General features: G+C 32.9%; 2 protein-coding genes across 2 annotated transcripts; one reads left to right on the top strand and one right to left on the bottom strand.

Annotated features, from left to right (window-relative positions):
• The first annotated feature begins 4749 nt into the window (after positions 1-4749).
• Positions 4750-7216, top strand: LOC105954267 (nudix hydrolase 17, mitochondrial). Its single transcript, XM_012977938.2, has 5 exons — positions 4750-4927; positions 5743-5851; positions 6018-6101; positions 6216-6344; positions 6921-7216. Exons 1-5 carry the CDS (start codon positions 4854-4856, stop codon positions 7032-7034), a joined length of 510 nt encoding a protein of 169 aa, XP_012833392.2. The 5' UTR covers positions 4750-4853; the 3' UTR covers positions 7035-7216.
• Positions 7066-9157, bottom strand: LOC105971185 (1-aminocyclopropane-1-carboxylate oxidase homolog 1). Its single transcript, XM_088826333.1, has 2 exons — positions 8110-9157; positions 7066-7527 (listed from the first exon to the last, which is right to left on the bottom strand). Exons 1-2 carry the CDS (start codon positions 9085-9087, stop codon positions 7279-7281), a joined length of 1227 nt encoding a protein of 408 aa, XP_088682459.1. The 5' UTR covers positions 9088-9157; the 3' UTR covers positions 7066-7278.
• Positions 9158-19265: the final 10108 nt, after the last annotated feature.

The raw sequence follows: 19265 nt of genomic DNA on the forward strand, positions 1-19265 counted from the left end.
TTTCCTCGATCAATTCATAGTAATTTGATAATAACTATAAGGTCAATATCTATGCATAATAAAACGGGACAGTAGATATAGTTTGCCAAACATAGAATTTCATTAATCATGAAATAGATTGTTTATAAGTAAATATAGAAAGACCAAAGCCCCAAGTTACCTTCTTGATCACTACTCTAACCTCTAACCGTCTTCCGGAAAGAGAGGTGATAGAGTAAGGATGGATGAAGATAATATCTTAGATCATGTTATTATAATTGTTTAATTGTTGAATATTTTAATTTACAATTTTAGTTGATAGCAAACAAACCATTATTGCATTACTTGGATACAATCAAATTGCAAGTGATTAGATATTTAGAATGAGAAATCAATACTCTACTTTACTACTTGTAGGGTAATTCGTAAAGTGTGTCCAGTATTTTACATTACATTCAATGTATCTATTTTATCTAGGGGTGGCAATTTGGATCCGGTTCCATGGATCCGATTAGATCCGGTTCGGTTCATAAGGATCCGGTTTAGATTAAGTTTAGTTGAAACAAATCGGATCGGATCCAGTTGATATTTTTTTAAAACTGGATCCATGTGGATCCACTTTAACTCCATTAAAAGTTTAATTACAAAATAAAGTGGGTCATATTGGATCCAATCAAAACCCAATTAAATACCAACACAATTTTCTCAAAAAAAAAAGTCAAAATATTATTTTAATTAAAAATTTAATTGTAAAACAGTGGTGTGTGTGTGTGTGTGTATGTTAATGTCTTTGTGTGTGTAAACAGTGTGTGTGTGTGTGTGTTTATACGAGTGTGTGTGTGTATGTGTGTTTATACGAGTGTGTGTGTGTATGTGAGTGTGTGTGTGTGTGTAAACCGAGAGAGAGTGTGTGTGTGTGTGTGTGTGTGTGTGTGTGTGTGTGTGAGTGTATGTGTGTGTATATATATATATATATATATATATGTGTGTGTGTGTGTGTGTTTACATATATATACATGTATCTGTGTGTGTAAACAGAGTGTGTGTGTGTGTGTGTAAACAGTGTGTGTGTGTGTGTGTGTACGTGTAAACAGAGTGTGTGTGTGTGTGTGTGTACGAGTGTGTGTGTACGAGTGTGTGTGTTTGTGTATGTGAGTGTGTGTGTGTGTAAACAGAGTGTGTGTGTGTGTGTGTATGTGAGTGTATGTGTGTGTATATATAAACATGTATATAAATGTAAATATATATATATATATATATATATATATATATATATATATATATATATATATATATATATATATATATAAACAATAGTGTGTATGTACATGTGTAAGTGTGTGTGCGTGTGGTGTAAAAAAGTGTGTGTGTGTGTAAAAAGTGTGTATGTGTATGTGTATATGTGTGTGTGAAAAGAGTGTGTGTGAATATGTGTAATTGTGAAACTTGAGATATTAAACTACATAAGTTGAGATATTAAACCCTAAAAGTTGAGATATTCAACCTCATAAGTTGAATTAAAGATGCAATGAATCCATGTGGATCTAATCCGGATCGGTCTAAACTCGATCCACATTAAATCTATTCATGTAGGTTGATATTGGATCCGGTTCCTTTTGCATCCGATCCACATGAATCCGGATCGGATCCGGTCCAAGTTGAGAAATTGCCACCCCTAATTTTATCCAATAAAAACCGCGGAAAAGAAAACCCAAAAAATAAAACGGAGAAAACCGGCCAACCGGAAAATTTCTGAGGGTGCGGGCGCTAATTGTCCTGTTCTGGTGCACGTGATTTGACCGCTTCAATTTCAAAAGTTGCTGGAATCAAAACTTATTTTTAACTCCAACCGACACCTTTTTTTTAATTGTTTTTTTGTGTGTGACGACAAGAGTGGATTACTTTGAATTTTACAAACAATTAATTTGGATTAATTATTTTATCATTAGCCCTATATATAATTTGGGCAAATTAAATTATTCGAAAGTCTGCTTCATCAAAATAGTGACACATATATAATATATTACAGATTCAAGTTCATTGAGCAATAGTAGCCCAAGATCACAGGAAAAATGATTAGTCTGGATGAGCTCAAGAAGATTAAAAAGTGTTTTAATTATCAAACTATGGACCAAGTAGTTCTATTTTTTTATCCAAAATTATTTCAGAACTTCATTCTTTTATTCATAATATTCAGTTTCTAATATTTTGAAAAATTTCTACTAGGGGCAAGTTCTAGCAAAATTCACCCTCGACCCCTTAAACAACGGTTCTTGATTTCAAAGAACCAATTACTTATATCGGTTTTCAACGGTTTTAGGATAGGTGGGTTGAAGGTTTATAGTAGGACCTAATCTTTACGGGTCGAAACTCATTATAATTTAAACATGTTTTTTTTTTAAATAATTTATAAGTTTTACGGCAAACTATTTAGAAATTAAAATGAGTGACCAATCATAAAATCTTAAATTGGAACCAACATGCATTACACCAATGATAAATGTGAAGAGTAAATTAGAGTTAATACGTTCTAATTAAAAATCAGTAAGCATAGTAACTAAATTCAAAGCTTTATAAGACAAGATTTAAAATAAAATAGATAACTATTGACAAAACGAGTTATAGATATAAGTTTTAACATATAAGACATATTTTATTCATGTATTATATATTATTAATTTATTATACTACATAATATAAACATAAAATTCGATTCTCAATGAAAAAGAAATATTTATTGGGCTATACTTGCTATAGATTCATAACACTACAAGAAATAATCTTTTGAGTAATAACATTAATTTTGAAATGATTAAGCAGAAAATATTGTCACCATGGGTATCACTAGCTAATACGCGTTTTACATGGTGTAGGTGAACTCGTTAAAAATTACAAATTTTTAATTATCTTGTTTAATTGCACGTGATTTGCTTTCAATGATGATGTCAACTATTAATCCTTGGTTTTATACATGTCCAGGTCATCGAAGAATCCAATAATAGATTCTTCAAAACCGCTCCCACCTCAAGCTACTTTTCTCATTCGTTCACGTCTTCTGTCCCCTCTCTCTTTCGTTATCTTTGTATTTCTCTTTCAATTTTTTTTCCAGATGTGAAGACAGACGGTTTATTTCTCTCTCCAGTCGATGATGTTGAAGGAGATGAGCAAACAACATGACAATTGAAGAGATTCATCTATGTAATCATATGTAGTCATATATAGTCAAATATTGTCATATGTCGTCATGCATGTATAGGCATATGTAAGATCTGTAGGTTTTTTTTAATATACAATATAATGATGATTATTTGTGCATGTTCTTTTATGAATGTTGATTGAATTTTTTTCGTAAATAATAATCGTTTTTAATATAATTTAATAAATATGACTGTACTACGCTGTATAATCGAAAATATACAATTTTAAGTTGAAAATGTAAAAAAAATTGTAGAATTAGTTAATCAAATTTATTAAAGTGAAAGAAACATCAAAGAAGTTACAGCAGTTGATGAACTACAATTGGTCGTTGTTGGACTGCGACGTGAGTCATTCCGCATCCCTACTTCTTTATATATTCATATTATATTATACACACACATGTATATAGGCTATAGCTATATATCTATATATAGTATATTATGCCTCAGAATTTAAAAGATAAAGAGAAAAATATAATTTTGTGATGATAATGGCCATATCATAACCTCCAAATTTGAGGCAGGATTAGTGAAGTAATATCATTTTTCTGTATCAATAAACCATCATTCAGATCAGAAAATAATATATATATATATCGGTGCAACATTATCACTCTCTTCTACGACAATATTGTGGCATGATACAAACCACAAATATGCACTTGCGACACTTTGAAATATTAATCTCATAAATCGCAACATGTGTAACATTTTTTGCCTAATTATGTAAAAATAAGTGTTTTAACTCAAGAGACTATTTTATGTTTGGAGTACTGGTAAAACCACCACGGAAGCATATAAAAATTTGTTATTGTTCGAGTAGTGTAGTAATGTGACAGTCGGAAAAGAAAGAAATTAGTTCCTCTGTCTCGTGTCTTTTTGTTTTTTTTGCCAAATTATTTGTCATTTTAGTTCCAATAAGGTACTAATCGTAATTTTTTTTTTCTATTTTGCCCCTCATTACTCTTAATTAGTAAATTAAAAAATAATTAATGACAAGGGTATTTTAGTATTTACTATGTTATTTTTGTTATAATCTATGCATATTGATTGACTATCTTAATATACGCGTAACATCTCGCAAGGGATGACTTAGCGCTTTGAGCAAGTGAGTTTGTGTCAATTGACTCAGGTTCAAAGGGGTTCCTTCATCACCAAAAAAAATAAAAAAATATACACGCAATCATCCAAAACGACATGCAATCATCCAAAACGACATATAATATGGGCGGGAGGGAGTAGTACATAATTGACATTTGTCCTCTCTTCCATAAAAGTATACTTGTAACATGCATGCATGATACAGCAAACAATATAATAATGCATTTGGTAAACTCTGAAAACAATATAATAATGCATTTGGTAAACTCTGAAATATTATAAATATCTGGTAATTGATTATTCGTCGCAATTAACCCTTGAAATAATTCAGCATGATTCGCCCACCTTTTTGTGCTCCACGCACAGTAAACGCCGCAGCTGCTTTTTCTTATCGGTATTTTCCTCATATGCCGCTTTACTTTATACTTTATATTAAAATGTATATATAACCTAGCTACACTCCTTCCCATTATATTTATTTGTGTCATTAATTTGCTATATACAGATTACATACAATAGCTCCCCGAATAACTTACTATTATTTATCCTGAATTAATCTTTTAAAGCTTGCAAAAGATGGTATTATTGATTTCTCGCACAGGAAGGCATTTACAGAGATACAACAAAGATCATCATCGACTTGTTGTTGGGTTAGTTCACACACACACACCCCCCACTATTATATTTATTTGGGTAAATTACAACCACCCCCTGAGGTATGGTCAAATTACGAAAATCCCCCTCTTGTTTGGATAATTACAACCGCCCCCCTCAACTCCTCAAATTTAGTGGAATCTTCGAGATTATATGGAATATTATCACTTTTGTACCCGTTTTATCCCATTCGAACTCTACATTTTGAAGCAAGATGATCATAATATGTGTTTTTTGGCTTGTATATATCAGATTGTGGTGCATCAGAAACTCTATTTTTACACAAAACGAGTACAAACTAGAGCACATTCCATGAAATGTAGATGATTATGTTGAATTTGACATCATAAGGGTGGAGGCGTAAGAAAAATTCATAGTTGAGGGGTAGATGTAATTATCCAAACAAGAGGGGTTTTTTGTAAATTGACCATACATCAGGGGGTGTTTGTATTTTACCCTATTTATTTAGTATATATAGCCTATAGGTACTCATATGTTATATTGAACTATTAAAAAATTACCCTATATATGTAATTTTATTGGAAAAACTCCTATGATTTAATTTCGTGTAGTAATTAGTATCCCGGTTTAGGGGAGCGTGTGCTAAATCCTAGGGGTGTTTTTTGCCAGTAAAATAACATGGGATTGTTTTTTAGCAATTCGATATAAGAGATTGGTACTAACTACAATAATCCGTGTTTATCTTTGTTATGCGATCACATGCATTGTTTTCTTCGTAGTTCAATTTATCTATAGGGTTCTTTGCTTCTTCTTCAAAATTTACAAGTGAAATTATCCATTACTGGTGCAGATGCATTCCTTATAGATACAAGAATCACGGAAAGAACAGATCAAAAGATGAAGAGTTCGAAGTTCTTGTGATAAGTTCGAAAAATAGTCGGGCAATGATGTTTCCTAAGGTGATTTGTATACCCTTTTCTTTAAGGTTTCTCTAAGATTTTACAGTTGGATTGGAAGACTTAAATGTAACTTAACTTTTGTATACTTATATTATTAATACGAAAAATAAATAAAAAAGTTTCAAAGACCTCAGCGTATATAACAAGTTACGAATGATAAAAACAGGGAGGTTGGGAGCTTGACGAAACAGCTGAAGGAGGTGCTTCTCGAGAGTCCCTCGAAGAAGCCGGTGTTGTTGGCAATGTCGAGGTAATTAACTTGCTTCGTTATTTGTTAGAAGAATAATTTATTTCATTACGAAAAATATTGTTATTAGTAGAAAAACAATTTATTCAATTACGAAATTAATAATGTGGTGTGCAGAGTGAATTAGGAAGATGGGTGTTCAAGAGCAAGAGCCAAGAACTATACCATGAAGGCATCATGTTCCCTTTGCTTGTCGCACAACAACTCGACTTCTGGCCCGAAAAATCCCAACGTACAAGAGAATGGGTACGCGTCTGCACGATGCTGATTAGTATTTTCTTTTTTAAGTTTAATTAAGGGTAAATTTTGGCAAACCCAGAGAATAAGGTTAAATTTTCCAAGTTTAAATTTTGGGTAATTACAATCACCCCTCAACTACGAATCTTCTTACACGTCCACTTTTACGGTGTAATATTTAGTGGAATCTTCTGATTATATGGAATATTATCCATCTTATACCCATTTTACCCCCCATTCGAGCTCCAAATTTTGAAACAAGATCATGATTATAAAATGTGTCTCTTGACTTATAAATATCAGATTGTAGTGCATCAAAAACTGCATTTTTACACAAAACGAGTACAAACTAGAGAACATTCCACGGAATCTAGAATATTATGTTGGATTTGACATCATAAGGGTGGACATGTAGAAAGATTTACAGTTGAAGTGTGATTGTAATTACCCAAACATAAGAAGTTTTTTTCCGTACTTTAACCTTACATCAGGGGTGATCGTAGTTTACCCTTTAATTAATTGCTAATTTATATTAAAATTATTAGTGATTAATCATCCTTTTTTTCCCCAAATATAAATGTGCAGATGACAGTGGCTAAAGCAAGAGAGCATTGCCAGCAGTGGTGGATGAGAGAAGCCTTGGACATATTAGTGGATAGAGTGACATCATCAGGCCTTCTTCACCAGAAGCAAGAATAATAATATAAACCCATGTATGTAGAAATAAATGTACCATAAACTCAATTTTATTTCTTCATAGCTATTACAATAGAAGTAATCACATACATTATAAAATAAGCTGTGCAGTATGTTTCGGCAGATTAATAAGAATCGATATGATAAAGATACAATGGCAAATTTTAATCATATATGCATTTTTTGACAAATCGTATTTCGATGCGTTGTTTATTTTATAGAGGGGTGGGGGAATAGCGGTATGATTCTAAACTCTGTAGTAGTTGGTCAAGGTTTTACCATCCAACGCCTTTGAGAAGAATCTAGTCATGTAGTCTTTGAATGTAAATTTGCGGTAATGCGGTGGTTTGTCGGGGGAAATTAGACCTTGTAGAGGTCCAAACAAGTCTTCTCTACGACCCGGATTGAAGAAAACGGCCACAGATACTCGCGGATCCTTTGAGGAGTTGGCCACCACTTTATGCTCCACGCTTTTGTACTCATCATTCGACAGTATCTACAAGAAAAAATTTGTAACCGACAGCTAAACGTAACTAATATGCAAATACACATAAAACAAATTGTTGGGAGTTTTATGTTTTAACTCATGAAACACGAAGAAGGAACCAAAAACAAACAAGCAAAAAAAATTAAGACTTATAACTCAAAAAATCCCTTGTTTTTTTTTTTCTAATGAAATGAAGAGTTCAAGGTTGAATTAGATTTCGGGTATGACGTTAGATTACATAAGGTTAAAACCCCAATTAAATACGATAAGTTAACCCCTATAAAAAAGGATTATTCGAGCATTGAACAATTTTTTTTGAAAACCGCTACGTTATTCTCCATAGTTTTAGGATTGTCATCCGGATATACGATATGCAGGATAACTTCCCAAACCAGAAATAATCCGAGTCTTCAAGTTGACTAAACAATTCAAGAAGCAAACTATTCTAAGATAATTCCTTTTGAGTGGTGTATTATGTAAATTTACTAAATTTTAAAACAACAGAAATAATGCTTAAATAATGCTTAAATAATGCTTTACTGAGTACGAATCAAAAGACAGTTCACTGGAGGATTAAATCGTGTCGATTACCTGAAGTATATCACCAATGTTGATGACAATAGCGCCCTCGACGGGTTCCACGTCAACCCATTCATCCCCAACCTTCACCTGCAACCCGGGTACCTCGTTCTGCACCAGCACAGTCAGCACACCAGGATCCGTGTGCGACGACAGCCCCTTGGTCAGCTCCGGTTGAGGGCAATACGGATAATAATGCGCCACCATAATCCTCGTATCCAAACACGACATTTCCTTCAACAGGCCCGCGTTCTCCGAACCCAATAATCCCTCGCACAGCAACCCCATCAGCTCCTCCCCGAACCGCGCCACTTCCCTATCCCAATCCACAATCGGGTCCTTGCAATTCTCCGGCACGTGGTCCCAGTCCGGCGGGGTGGGCGCCAGGCGGAGCTGCAGGGTGTCGCGCCAGCTGGCGGCATTCGATTGGTAGAGGTCGAAATTGGTCGAGAACGCGGCGCCGTGGCTCATGTCGCGGCTGTAGAAACGCGCCTTCTCCTCCTCCGGCAGCTCGTTGAACGAGCGGGCGGAGCTCAGCAGACGGTTGACGGTTTCCGGTGGGATTCCGTGGTTGACGATTTGGAAGAACCCTAGAGCGGAGGCGGAATCGCGGATTTGTTTGACTAGGGTTGACCTGGGAGCGGAGAAGTCTATCACCGGGATGGAGGTACGGGTACTTGAACCCGGTTTGGTGGAGGTATCCGGGTCGGGTGGGTGGACGAAGAATCGAGGGATGGTGGGGAGGCCACGGTCAACTAAACCCTTGACACCGATTTTGGAGTCGTCGAATTGTTTGAGCTCTTTCAGGCGGTCGTAATTGGTCGGGTCGGGTTGGAGGGTCGGGTCAGCAGCGGTGGACATTTGGATTCGGAAGTGGTTGTTGTTTGGAGAGGATAAGCGACGGTGGGATGGTGGTGGTAGTGAAAGGAAAGTGGAGTGTTTGGCGATGGTATATAATGGCGTGTGGCGGTTGAGGGAAATTGTATCCATTCCAGAATTCAATTCTCACAAGCCTTGTTTTTTTTCTTTTTTTGTTTTGAATTTAATTCTCACAAGGCTTCTTGCGTAATGGTATGTATATATACTTTTGTAATATTTGCGGAAGAATTACACTTTTTGCCCTATATGTTTCGCCCGATTCCACTTATGGTCCTCGTTGTTCTAAATTGAACAAAATACACCTTAAAAGTACAGTTTTAAACATATTTACTCCCCTGTTACCTGCATGTTAACATCTAACGGAAATCACTATTTTGGAGTCAAAATTAAAATTAAAATTTTTGTGGGTCTAGAAAATGGGTTAAATACACTTTGCACCCTTGAAGCATAGCCTGTGTAACACTTATCCCTTAAAGTATCATCTGTAACATTTACCCCATCAACATCAAATATTTTATATTTAAAAATTAAAATAAAATAAATATAACAATCTAATAATTTTTGGATCATAAAAATTGAAAAGTAACTAAAATTAAATTATTGAAAAAAAAGATAATATATATATATATATATATATATATATATATATATATATATATATATATATATATATATATATATATATATATATATATATATATATATATATATATATATATATATATATATGTTAAGAAACTAACAAAGGATATACAAGAACAAGAGAACAAAGTAGGGAGAATATGTGATATATTATTCCATAGCTTCTAGTGTACAAAATACAATACATTGCACCTAATTTATAGGTGTAGAAAAGATAGTGAAAGGTCATGAGTTACAAGACCTTAATGATGAATAATGGTGGAGGTAATGTGGGTTTAATGGAGAGTGTAATGGTGGTCATCCATAACCTCCAAGAATTCATAATACTCCCCCTTGGATGTCCACCATTTATGGAATATGCCTTGTTAAAACCTTGTTAGGAAAACCCGATGGGACAAAACCTAAACGAAGGAAAAAGAGTACATATCCATCTGAAGCTTGTGAGCGTGACACTGCCTCGTTAAAACCTTGCCAAGAAAAACCCTATGGGACAAAAACTTGGACGAAGGAAAAAGAGTACAGTGTTGTCGTTGCTGATCACGCTCCCCCTGATTTCGACATATGACTTATATCATCTTCTGATGTAGTTGGCAATACTCCGATAAATGAGTATGGTAATTTATTGTTTGACTTTGATATAGCCAACTATATCCGCTTTAAGATCCACAGAATTTTCCATAAAGATAGTGTAATACACATTTTACACTTTTTGCAAATTTGTAATTCTTTCATTATCTTCTCGAGGGCTTAAAAGATCTTTAATTATATCCAATAATTGGACAAACATAATACCACTCAATAGAATCCATCTCTTATGTGTATTAATGGATAAAGATTCCATTTAATAGATTTTCTTTTCCAGATAAATTTTGCCCTTCCAAGATTTTTCATCTCAAATTATGTCACCAAATAATTGACCGTCTTTGTGAGCTCTTTGTGAGTCTCTACAAGATTTAGATCATTCACATCTTTACCATGATAATGGTAAGTCAAATTATTTGATCACTAATAAGGTATTCACTGAGATGAATATACCATATTTTGAAGATAATATGTAAATGGATCATTTCTAGAGTCTAACTCACGAGACCTCTGATTATATGCACAACGCATTATCAATTCTTCATTAATTTTATGATCCATATATATATGCGGTAATTGCATCCATATGATGCATGTCAAGTATTTTGAATACCATCATAAAGTGATTGCATCATAAAAATATATTTTCAAAGGCATTCAAATTACCGCAATGATTTTACCCACTTTTGTACTAAAGGCTTTCACAACTTTATGTGTGATGACCGCAAGTCAATGTACAATTCATTTGATCAATAATTTCAAATAATCATGGTCAATTGCATTTGTGAATGCATATACTAATGACCAATTAGATGTCGACATCTATTAAGATTTATGAGCTTCAAGCTCTTCACATTATAGAAATAATTGTACATGTAGTTATTCGATAACATCTTTAGTACTCCCCATATTTCTTTATAATCAATCAATAGCTCACTATTTCACTTTTCCGGTACCGGATTCTCCTTAGAGAATTATATTCATATAAATGGGGATTGTAGCCTTTGTGGGTACGATCTCTAGTAGAGATCCATATATTTTCATGTACCATGTATTTTTCTCTTATAGAGAATTTTCTATATTGCATCAACAAAGTTTTTCATAATACTTTATGTGCGTGAGCTCATTGTTTATTTCAATAAAAATGTCCTACATGGACAAAATGCGCGCTTTTGAGTTTCACAATGTGGAGGGGGTATTGAGGACTACTTGTCCCCTTTATTTTCAAACTCAATATAAACAAATTCAATTTGGTACATGAATATTCGTTCGAAAAGAATTTTCAACTCTTTAAGATATTATATCGGTACAACAACAAAATTGAGAATTAATAGTCTCAAATGCCTCTCTATTCACTTAGAGAGCAAGCTAACCATGATTTATTTTCCAATCAATTCTTTATTGGCACATAATGGTTCGATTTATAATGGTCTTGGTAGCTACCATATAATCATCAATGATTATCTCATCCAAATATGTATTTCATTTATGCCACCATAACTGACAAGTATTCTCATATCATAGTAATGGATATTGGTGTTGAGGCGTCCCCCAACATCGTCTAAAAGACGAATCATGTCATAGAATGAGATAGGTAATAGGATGAGATTATGATGCTACTAGCGCTAGTAGACTTTAATTGAACGGTATTTACACCACTTATAAGTGTGTTAATCATTCGAACCAACATATATATCTCCCCCTCTTATATGCATAAAGTATAATGGGTTAGTTGTGTACCATAATTATTTTTCACCCAATTAGGGATTCACGATACAATCATAATGTCAAATTTGTCCTTCAAGGACATTCGTTTTCATGGCAAAATCTAATGTGCAATGTGTCCTTCTTGGACATTTTCTCTTGCACTCACTTGCAACATATGTAATACTTTCAAGTTGCCATTTATTGATAAATGCATCTAGCATTTTACACATTAAAATTGTTGCAATTGAATTCTTTTTTCTTTTGTGCTTAAATATTTCCATGCACAAATCTAGATGAGACAAAGATCATTTCATATAATTCACGCCGTTATACAAGAACCGGCTTCTTATCTCCCCCTTAACGGCGGGAATATTGTCTCATTAAAATGGCAATTGATAATGTATGCCATAGAAGTATCTCCCATTAGGAGTGCAAAATAGTGCATAGCATAAATAATAAACAAACCACGTGATATCATGTTATGTGGCTGAATATAACTTCTTTTGAGAATCTATCAGATTCTGAACATAAATGGTCAAATTTCAAAACTTTGAAAATTCAGGGACCAAACTGTAAATTTTGAAAATTTAGGGACCGGACTGTAATTTTTTTAAAACCTCAGGAACAAGGCTGCAATTTAAAAAAAATCAGCGAAAACTAAAAATGTTGAAATAGATTCATAATTACGAATGATGAAATGAACGAACTGCATATTCTAAAAAATATTTGGACTGAATCGTAAAAATTTTAAATCTAGGGGACTAAAATGAAAATTTTGAAAAATTTGAAGGACTAATATGTAAATTTTTAAAATTCGAATGTGCAGAGGTTTCGAATTTTAACAAGAAAATGAGATCCCATTTTTTATCGTTTGGTTTGAAATTTCATATTATCTCATCTAGACCACGTATAAAAAATCATGCACATACATCCATAGATATGGATTTTGAATGAAATTTGCATCACTAAACTTTTGTGATTCAAAATCTTTAATTGAATTGGTCAATACTGTGACATCGAAATCAACGCAATTTCTTTTGCTCTTCTATTGGTGCTTGATAAAGCTTATCAACATGCTTTATCATAAAATGGATATGACCATTCATTTTTCGTATTTCTCATCTCTCTTCCACTTGTAATGATGAGATAAAATTTATAGTAAATAAGCTTTAGCACCATGATAGTTTTTCATGTCAACATATCTCTTTGAATTTTTTAATATTGTTGTTTTCACTTTCAAAGAATAACAACAATTAAACGAGTTTTGTATTAGCTCACAACTCGTATTATAGTACGATATGCTATTAAAAATCTTTATTTTGCTATAACGAGTGCAACTTGAATTTTTATGTTGTCACTTCATGATCATAATATAGATCCATAAAGTAGAGAATATATTCTCTTACAATTCTTCATTATATGTATCTTCAAGACACATATATCAATATACTTTACTTGTCGTTTTCAAAACAACAAAGTCAAGAGCAAATTATAGAGAGGATCAAATATCTATCTCTCTTCTTCTTCATAAGTAACTAGATGTAATGTTATTTTTACTTTTGTGTTGAAGACACATATCCCCAATTAAGTACTCGTTTCTTGAAAATGAAACAATAATATTTTGCTCGATGTCTTCTAGACACATTTTCATTATGAAATATTTGGCTTGTGTCCTCATGGCACATAACAATAACACAAATATTTTGTGATATCATGAGACATAAATGGATCTTTAACTTCAATGATCCAAAATTTATAGTTATGTTCATTCTTGAACTATCAAAGATAATTTTGAATTGTGTGATATGTCTCATATCATTGACTTACAAAGTAATAGTCTTTTCGAGTACATGTATATATAATCTCAAGATTTGAGTTTTATTGCTTAAAATTATGTACTCGATTTGAGCCTGAAGGCTTCATATAAATCATTATAGTACTTGATATGAAATAATAGTACTATAATTAACTCAAATATTCATATATATCATTGAGCCACAAACTGAATCGTTCTTTCGAGTACAATATATTATTCAAATATCAAGGTTTGAGTTTTATACCTTGAATTTATGTACTCGATTTAGGCCTCAATCCTTTATAATTGGTACTTAATCGTAAAATAATAGTACCTTCAGTGGGAAATATCCTTTAACTCAAATATTCAATGTTAATTATCATCACTTAGACCTTGAGTCTAATGTATTCAATTGAGAATTCTAGTCTTCAAATAAACTTTCAAGCCTTCATATTTACACTAGGCTTCGAGCCTAAAATTTATGAACTTCGAGTTCTTTTTCGATTGGTGGAGCTTTTCAAGTTGCATAAATTAGAGAGCATGTAGTTTTTTTTTTTTTTTTTTTTTTTTTTTTTTTTTTAATATATCACTCAAATCTTCGAGTCACTTGATTGCACGTGCTCGATTTGGGCCTCAAGAATCAATATATAATAAAAATCGTTATAATATAACATTCAAACATTCGAGTCACTTGATTGCACGTGCTCGATTTGGGCCTCAATATATAATAAATTGTTATAGTACATTGATCATGAACGAATAGTACTATAAATGGGGAATACCCTCTAACTAAAATGTGCAAGAGTCTTATTATTTAGACTGAAAGTCTAATATACTCAATCGAGATTTTAATCTCGTATGTAATCTAAGCTCTAGGCCTATAATCGTCCCTTTTGTTTTTAGAACATTATGTTCATCTAAAAAAAATTCGCACAAGGGATAACTCTGGCATAGCTGAGTATTTTAAGCATATCTTTCTTGATCGAGATCCGATTTTGATGATTCAAAATGTTCCAAACAGCCAACAGAAAATTCTACAAGTTTTGTATTTCGAACTTTCTGAAATTCGGACAGTATCAGGCCCAAAACAGACGTCGAAGTACAGACTCGTGAATTGCACGAAAATTCACCTACAACAAAAGTAAGATGGGTTAATATTTTATCAATTCAAAACAAGAATAAAATATTTAAAACCAACTCCCTGTCATCTTCTATGGCTAAGGAGTCATCTTCCTTGGACCATCTTTACTCGAAAATTAAAGTAGAACAATCGTGCTGATAACGTGTTAAGAAACTAACAAAGGATATACAAGAACAAGAGAACAAAGTAGGGAGAATATGTGATATATTATTCCATAGCTTCTAGTGTACAAAATACAATACATTGCACCTAATTTATAGGTGTAGAAAAGATAGTGAGGTCATGAGTTACAAGACCTTAATGATGAATAATGGTGGAGGTAATGTGGGTTTAATGGAGAGTGTAATGGTGGTCATCCATAACCTCCAAGAATTCATAATAGTATATATATATATATATATATATATATATATATATATATATATATATATATATATATATATATATATATATATATATATATATATATATATATATATATATATATATATATATATATATATATATTGTAAAATAATGCATGAAAATATATTTTAAGAAAGTAATGAACTAAAATAAATTTAAATACGTAATATTACTATTATTTATGTATTGATTTCTTAAAATTTATCAATATGGATATATTCGATTAATTGGTCCACTAACAATTAGATGTTACTACTATTTATTAAATATGTCCCCAACAATACAAGATAATATTTTTAAATTTTAAAATATTGCATTTTTCAACATATATTTTTAGTTGTATAATTAAATTATTCTTTTAATTATTAATTTAAATAAAAAAAGAAAATTTTAAGGTATTATGATTTAAAATCAAGGTTGTAAAAAGTGGTACTCGGGTCAGAGGCGGTCATACATCGACTCACGATTAATCGGTGCGGCGATGATTAATCGGTGATAAATCGGAAATAAATTGGTTTTTCAAATTTAATATAATATATTTCTAGATATTATTTATAAATACTCAAAACATATATAAAAAGATATTTAAACATAGTTATATCTCCATCATGTATATATCCTAATAACATAATACAAGTTTAATAATAATAAGACCATAATACATAAATATCCTTATAAAATATAAATAAAAAAGTATTTTTTTTTAATTTACATTTATTCTTGTACATTTTTGGCATACATCATTAGTTCTTTAACAATAACAGTTAACATAAACAAAATAAATCATAAACTCATTTTTATTTTATTAAAATCCCAACTTTTATTTTGAATTATAAAAAATAAAAAAATAATTTTTTAAAAAAAAACCCCTGATTTTGACCGACTTTTTGCCGATTTTTGTCACCGAGTTTGACCCGCCTTAAAGGCTTGACCGCCTCAGACCTCCTAAACCGCCTCACATGCAAAAAACCGATTTTTCAAACATTTACACTAAAATCGTAAATGTTTGGGACCGCCTCCGCTCGGAGACCGATTAATCGGCCGCCTCGGCCGATTTTTAGAACACTGTTTAAAATACAAATTAAATTGAGCTGGAGGGGTTAAGTGTTACAAATGATAATTTAGGGGTAAGTGGTACATAGTGTATATATTAGGGGTGTAAACTGTATTTAACCCCTAGAAAATAATTAGAAATGTGGAATACTATTTGTAATTAATTTTCTAATAATACTACGTATCATTAAAAAGAAATTGAACAATATTTAATTCTCTGACTCTTTCTCTCCCAAAATGAACCACAGCCGCTTGATGTACGGATTGTATGGAATTTGACTCTTTTCTCTCCCAAAATGAACCATAGCCGCTTGATGTACGAATTTTATGGATTTGTACAGTCTAAATGCGAAAATGTTGAGAATGCAACTAAAAGACACCTAAAAGAGTCAGAAAAGTCTCATGTTAATAATGAGAGAAATCACTCAGAGCAAGCAAACTGAGAATCGAGACGCCAGTGGATTGACAAACAATTCGCCGACAAGATTATTCAGCTTCAACAATTCAACCATAGAGTTTTTTCTATCTTTTTGATTAGGAATCTTTGTTATGCTTTGAAACACGTGGATTATTTCCACGTTTTATTTTTAACTCTCTTATTTTCTAACTAAATTTTAGTTATGGAATAAGTAGTGCTTAGTGGGTTAAGTATAGTGCTTAGTGGGCTAAGTATTATGACTTAGTGGGTTAAGTAGTGCTTAGTGGGTTTAATTATGGATATTATTCTAACTTCTTAACTAACCCACTAACCCATTTTCTTGAGTGCTCTTGTGGTTGGTTTTCTTGCAGATAATGGGCTGAGGAGTGGAAGCTTGAAATGTCTATAAATACCGATTTCAATACTCAATGAAATTGATCGATTCCGAAAAAAAACACCAAGAGCTGAAAAGAATACATGAGTGTTTTAGTGTGTTTTTAGAATCGGTTGGTTGTACTCCTCATGAGTACAATCTTTACGTACTCTTCATGAGTACATTCTTTACGTACTCCTCATGAGTACATTCTTTACGTACTTCTCATAAGTACATTATTTGTAGTCTAGATTGTTTAGTATATGTTTTGGTTTCTAGACTTGATTGTAAGAATGATCAAGATAGTGATTTATTCATAAGTTCTGTACGTACTCCTTAAGAGTACATTCTTTGAAATCTAGAATTTTTAATATTTCTCTTTTTGCATCTAGATTTGATTGTAAGAATGATCATGAGAATGATTCATTCATAAGAAAGAAGTTTACGCACCTCTTCTGTTTGTATTCTTGGAATACTGTTTTTAATATATATTTTTCCGTCCTGTAAAGGGCAAGTTCACAAGTCTTTACTTGTGAACATTTTTAAATCTGAGTATTGCCTATTTATCTCTATATTTCCGCTGCATGTTTTATCAAGTGTCATAACACTTCAGATAACATCTCTGTTTTAAACGAATTCGGGACCATAAATTCTTTCAATTGGCATCAAGAGCCAACACTTGACGTATACTAATTGTTTGTTCCTATTTCTTTTTGAGAAACGAATTCGTGATGGATACTCAGATGACTGCTTCTATGTGACCTCCTGTACTTGATGGCACAAACTACACCTACTGGAAAGTCCAGATGAGGGCGTACATCAAAGCCATTGATGACAGAGCCTGGAGATCTATTCTTACTGGATGGAAGCCACCAACTTTAACAGATGCGGATGGGGATAAATTTCCAACACCAGAATTACGGTGGACAGCAGACGATCTATCAAATGCACTCTAGGCAGAACTAGAAAAGGAAGAAGTTGCTACGGAATACGATGATGATGCAGAGGAATGTCTCGACAATGTGGCATTTCAGATTCAGAAATTCAATAGGGCATACAGACGAAGTGGAATCAAGCCCAGACAGTTATTTCCAGATGGCACTCCACAAAATCGACAAACTCAGCCCCGGAACAGATCTATTCAACAGAGAACATTTCCTCAAACATCTTCTCAAAACACTTTAAAAAATTCTTCATTTATTCGTTCAAATTCTGAACCACCTAACTTAGATCATATTAAATGCAGGGCCTGTTCAGGATTTGGACATTATGCTAATGAATGTGCAAATACCTTGAGAAGAAGAGGAATGAGTTTGATTTGTGCTGTCAGTGATGAGGAGGAAGAGCAACCTGAACAGACAGAGGAACAACAATCCACTAAACAAGCTCTTTCTGTCAGATATCTCACTGGAAGTGCTTCTGAAACAGAATCACAATGAGTTCCTCTAGATGCTGCAACACTTTCTGAAACACTTTCAGTAACTGAAATTTCTGAGTTAGATAATCGTCATTATACATGTTTAAACTCTATTTCTTTGAATGCTGCAGAATACAGTAAAGAAGCAGTGGGAGATGAAGAAGAAATGCATAAGAAATTGCTCAGCGACTTGGAGAAGAAGACTCATGCTCTAGATGCAGCCAACAAGGAAAATTCTTCTCTTAAAGAAACAATCACACATTTGGAGGTTGGTATCACCAAGAAGGATCTTGAACTGGCGAAGGTGAAAGATGAACTCAAAGAAGCAACTCTAGCAATCAAGAGGATGAATACTGGCACAACTAAACTCGAAGAGATTGTGTCACTGGAAAAGTACAACAAAAATGAAGGTCTAGGGTTCAAGAAACAAGTGAAGAAACACAAGCCAGTAAAGAAGAAAGAAATTGTTTTTGTCAAAGAGAAGGGTTCAAATGGAAAAGAATCCAGGAATTCCACAGTCACCACTCCAGAGTCCAGAATAAGGGGATACATTTGTCATTACTGCTTCTCACCAGGACATATTCGTCGATTTTGTGAAAAACTCAGTAGTGACAAAATGCTGTACAGAATGAGTCACATCACTCCAGGGAACACCTCAAAGAAAAAGGTAGAATTTACCAAAAATGAGTGTAGAATATGGACTCCCAAAGGTAAACTTTTGTGCAAGGCAGTATACACCTCTTTAAATGCTAACAT

The sequence above is a fragment of the Erythranthe guttata genome, chromosome 12, assembly GCF_056151865.1.
Source record: "Erythranthe guttata isolate IM_541 chromosome 12, IM_541, whole genome shotgun sequence".
Taxonomy (NCBI): domain Eukaryota; kingdom Viridiplantae; phylum Streptophyta; class Magnoliopsida; order Lamiales; family Phrymaceae; genus Erythranthe; species Erythranthe guttata.